At 41.1% G+C, this 4,949-nt stretch overlaps 1 protein-coding gene across 1 annotated transcript; it reads right to left on the bottom strand.

Annotated features, from left to right (window-relative positions):
* Positions 1 to 1,324: 1,324 nt before the first annotated feature.
* LOC308286479 (E3 ubiquitin-protein ligase TRIM21-like) lies at positions 1,325 to 4,305 on the bottom strand. The gene is made up of 2 exons (XM_080727514.1): positions 4,218 to 4,305; positions 1,325 to 3,074 (listed from the first exon to the last, which is right to left on the bottom strand). The coding sequence occupies exon 2, from the start codon at positions 3,062 to 3,064 to the stop codon at positions 1,412 to 1,414; it is 1,653 nt and encodes a 550-aa protein (XP_080583640.1). The 5' UTR covers positions 3,065 to 3,074; positions 4,218 to 4,305; the 3' UTR covers positions 1,325 to 1,411.
* Positions 4,306 to 4,949: the final 644 nt, after the last annotated feature.

Here is a 4,949-nt window from a genome sequence, read left to right as displayed (position 1 = left end):
TAGAAGGTTCAATTACTAAATTATTGTGGAAGTACAGTTACTAGTAACTAGTTTACTTAAAAAAAATATATTAATACAAACTAGAAATGCACTCTGTCGAGGTGCCAACTTGCGCCTCACCCTCAAACAGGATTAATTTGCACTGACCTGTTCTGACATCACAATGATGAATTGACCAGCTCAGCAGAAGGATATAGCTGACATGTTCTGACATCACAATGATGACTCGACCAGCTCAGTGTTCTCAACGGGCCCGAAATTATCCCCTGCCCCTAACTGGGCTTAAACTGGGCCCTAAATGGGCCAGCCCGAGGCCCAGTCTGGCCTTACTAATCAGCATACATTTTACCACACTAATACAATCCCTTTTATACCCATATACTGTATGGAGATCCCTGTTGTCATCAATATTAAGCCCATATCTGGGAATGCCCATATATGGACATATTGTGTCAGTCTCATGTGGTCTATGATGTCAAACATTTTGAATAATTATTCCACAAACATTTTAAAATAGTGAATATTAGCAGATCTACAAGCTCACAATACCTTGCATCGATCGGGTAGATCTGCTATCACGACTTCTGTGAGACTCTTGAGTGATGAAGTAGGGCATTTCGTTTAAAAAAAAAATTACAACATGTAATCTTAGAGATACAAGGTTTGTGCCTGACACAATACATAAAATATAAAAATAAACAGTGTACTTGTACATCCATACAATAAAATACCAGGTGCCTAGACAGAAGAACAGGTGAAAGACTGAAAAATAATCTGCACATTGGATAATTTCTCTGTGAACATTTATTGTAAATCCACCAAATAACAATGATTGTCATTGTTTCAATCATCAAACTCTTTGTCACTAGCAAATCCAAGACATGCAAAAAAGAAATGAAAAAAAAAAGAAAAAAAAAAAAGGCCGGCACAATTCCCCAAAGATGAACACCAAAATATGTATTAATCAACGTGACACCATAGGTACCCTAGAACCCCCAAATCACAAGTCTTAACAACTTATACTCTCTATACTTAAAGCAGACCTGAGTTGGGACTGTACTTGGTGTGCTCTTTTTTCCTTCTACTGCCATAAAATAAAACATAATCAAGTTCTTGAATCAAGAATGAAATATAGACAACTCTACAGTCTCAAAGACAGAATATTTTAAGCTAAATACTGTAGGCCCATTTAAAAGGTAAAATAAAAGTATTTGGCTGCAATTCAGAGAAGACACAATTTTTCATTTTCTTTTCAATAGAATATCTTAGGAACAAACGTTCATTGGATTTATTTGAAATGACAGTTGACTGACATAAACCTGTATGAATCCTTCCATAGCCTACTGTACACACATTTGTTTAAAACGAAAACTAACCCTTTTCATGAAGATATGAAGATATTAGCCTCAATCTAACTTGTGTGATTGACAGGAGATATGATCAGAGGAGCAGAGTTTGTACCATCATCATTAAGATATGGACTGAAGAATGGATAGAGTTTCTCAGTGAAGGTGCAGCCAGTGAAAGAGTAGAGATGAACTCTGGCCTCCACATCATAAAAGGAGACCAGACCCTCCTCATAATCCACAAACACTCCCACCTTCTGGATCTTCTCTCTTACGGAGAGGATGACTTCATTTTGAGCAGCACTTTTGTACTTATTTCCATACCTTACTATACGGTTACTGGTTATAGACCAGTAACCGTTGTAGGGGTTCAGTGTGATCGTTCCCTTCCTGTTGATGGACTCTCTGGCCACTCCTAAACCCCACTCAGTCTTCCCTTTAACCTGAACCTCATAGTAAAACCTTCCTGAGGAGAAGCTTTGTTTTCCTAAGACATTGACACATGGAGAGAATCTCTCTTTGTTTTCTGGGAGATTCGTCTTTGTGTTTCCATGACTCACTTGTTTTCCATCCTCAGAAAGGATGAGGGAGGCATTTGCAGTATCAGGGTCCAGAGTCACATCCACCTCATACTGCTGGATCCTCCTCAGCTCGGCATCACGCAGCTTCTCCATCTCTTGACTGAGTGTCTTCTCCAGCTGAGCCACAGCTGTCCTTACAGTACCCACATACGAAGGCTGATGGACATTGACCTTTGTCCAGTCCTTGGTGGTTGGAGGCGTGTTGATGGATGTGATGTTCTGGAGGAGGTGGATGTGGTCCTCAGTGTGTGACTGCTGCTTCAGCTCAGAGCTTCTCTTCTTTAACTCACTGAGTTCCAGTTGCAGCTCATTAATGAAGCCTTCAGCCTGTTTCTCTGTTGTTTTCTGCTTCTCTTCAATCACATCAATGACCTCAGCCTGGCTTCTCTCAATACAGCTGATCAGAGCAGTGGAGACCTGCACACTGTCTGCTATCTCTCTGTCTGCATCTTTCTTACTGAGCTCTACTGAGTGTTGGACCTCCTGAATCTTCAGTTGTGTCTCCTGAATCATCTGCTGAACTTCAGCCTCTGTCTTTCCCAGCTCAGCCTTCCTTCCTTCATAAGCCTCTTCCAGAGATACAATTTGATGTAACTTGTGGTCTGACTCAGTGCAGAACTGACAAACACACATGAGGTCAGTCTTACAGAACAGCTCCAGAGGTCTGTCATGTTTCTGACACATAAAGTCTTCCAGGTTCTTTACAGGGTCAATTAGTTGGTGTCGTTTTAACCCTGAGAGTCTCTGATGAGGCTCCAGGTGAGTCTCGCAGTAGGAGGTCAGACACACCAGGCAGGACTTCAGGGCTTTGAGTTTGGTCTCAGTACAGACGTCACAGGAGACTTCATCTGGTTTAGCAGGTGCTTGGTTTGTGCTGGAGGATTGTCTCATCTGCTTTGACTTCCTGAACTGATCAGCCATCTCGGCGAGAACTTTATTGACAGCAAATTTTGGTATCTTATAGAAGGTTTCTTTACACAGTGGACACTGACACACATCACTACTGTCCCAGTAATGTGTGATACAGGTGCTGCAGTAGTTGTGTCCACATGGAGTGGTGATTGGATCGGTGAACACATCCAGACAGATGGAACACAGGAACTGCTCTTCAGACAGGAGACTGCTGGCAGACGCCATTTCTACAACACTGAAAAATAAAAGTGAAACACATTTATTGATTCCACACCTACTGTATACAGTATAGTTATCTCCAGAAATCTCCCTGTCCGTCCATGCTAATCTCTGTCAAGGAAGAACCAACACCTCAATTTTATTCTTATCGGCCTCATGGTGCTTCGCGTTTTGGCCTATTACTCTTGAATTACAATTTACAATTTTACAATTTAGGCATTTAGCGGACGCTTTTAATCCAACGTGACTTACAATAAGCAGGTAATACATCAATATAATAAGCAAGATAATATGTCAGTACATCAACAATAATATAACATTGCATACGAATATCAATCTAGAAAAAAACAAACATAGATAGACCACGCACCTAATTAGTAAAAACGTTTCTAAAACCTAAAAATGCTATCTAGCTTCATGTACGGTATGGTCATTGAGGGAAGGGGAGTGTTACAGTAGTGCTATATAGGTTTAGGTGGAGTCTGAAGAGGTCAGTCTTCAGTCCAAGGCGGAAGCTAGTAGTTCTAAGTGCGACAGGGAGTTTATTCCACAGTTGAATGTAAGGTCAATAAACGTTTCCCTTCCCCGGATAATTCCAAAACTCCCCATAAAGGCCCATTTGTGGTTCACACAGTTTTTTTTATACATTATCTCTGGAGTCATGTGATTAGTCAGAGGTTTCATATTCCATTCTGATTGGCTATTATTAACTTTAAACATTTGTGGGTCCGGGGTAGCCAAATGGCCTGGCGGAGACCTTGGTTCCGAGCAGGGTGCACTTTTCTATTTGTGAATATGATCTGCATGGGTCATATTAATAGAGCTCAACCTTAGCCTAACACGAGTGTGCGTGTAAACAAACACACACAAACACACACACACACACGCACGCACACACACACACACACACACGCGCGCACACACACGCACGCGCGCTCACACACACACACACACGCACGCACACACAGACACAAATGCACGCACGCACGCACACACGCACGCACGCAGAGGAGAGAGTAGTCCGGTCTGGCAGAGACATTAATTCATGACAAACATTGTTCCATTTTTTCCAACAAAGACTGGACTGGAAGATCATGTAATATACATGTTATGTAACTTTTGTTCTCTGTTAATGCATACATCATTATGCTGTACTTACCAGTGTTTAAGTTGTCAGTATTTGTGTAAAACCTTGTGTTGAAAGAAGGTTTTGTAGAGAGTGTTGTTGTTCGCTGCCACCAAACCAGTTTCACTGCTAACTTTACTTTCGTTTCCTCATTGAGTAACTCCTCCTTGTGCTGTAGCTGTTAACCCTTTACTGCCACCACCAGTGGTGGAAGGCAAAACGTCTGAAATTGAACCCCAGCATCTTTATTCTAGGGGGAACATCATCCAAATCTATGCATATATCAGCACTTTTTTGGCAAAGAGATGGAACAAGAGTATAGAACAAAGTACAGACTCAATTCAGTTGTGTAGAAGGTTTACGAGTTGAAAGTGGTGGTGACATAGTTTAGTACTTTTTCTTTTTTGTGAGCTAGTTAACATTAATCCAATAGACTCTAATAGGTGTGGTTATAATATGCAAATGTGTCTTCCCTGTGTATTTTTGGTTTCTTCCTGAAAGTTGAAAGCTTCTGAGTCAAAAGGCCCAATCGAAATACACCACTTTAGTGACACACTAAAACCAGTAAGACTCCCTAATCGGGAGATAAGCGACCGTTGGTCGCTTATCTCCACAAATAGGCCAAAAGTTTGTTTTATCAATTATCAAGACATACGGGCAGTTGACAGTTTGCCATGGTTACTCATTGAAGTTGAATCTCCATATATGGAGACATAAGTTGCTCATACCATAGCAACCATGTTTTTTACAGGGCCTGGGATTGAT

The sequence above is a fragment of the Nannobrachium achirus genome (assembly GCF_963921795.1).
Source record: "Nannobrachium achirus genome assembly, chromosome: 6".
Classification (NCBI taxonomy): domain Eukaryota; kingdom Metazoa; phylum Chordata; class Actinopteri; order Myctophiformes; family Myctophidae; genus Nannobrachium; species Nannobrachium achirus.
This window is presented reverse-complemented; position numbering and strand designations above follow the sequence as displayed.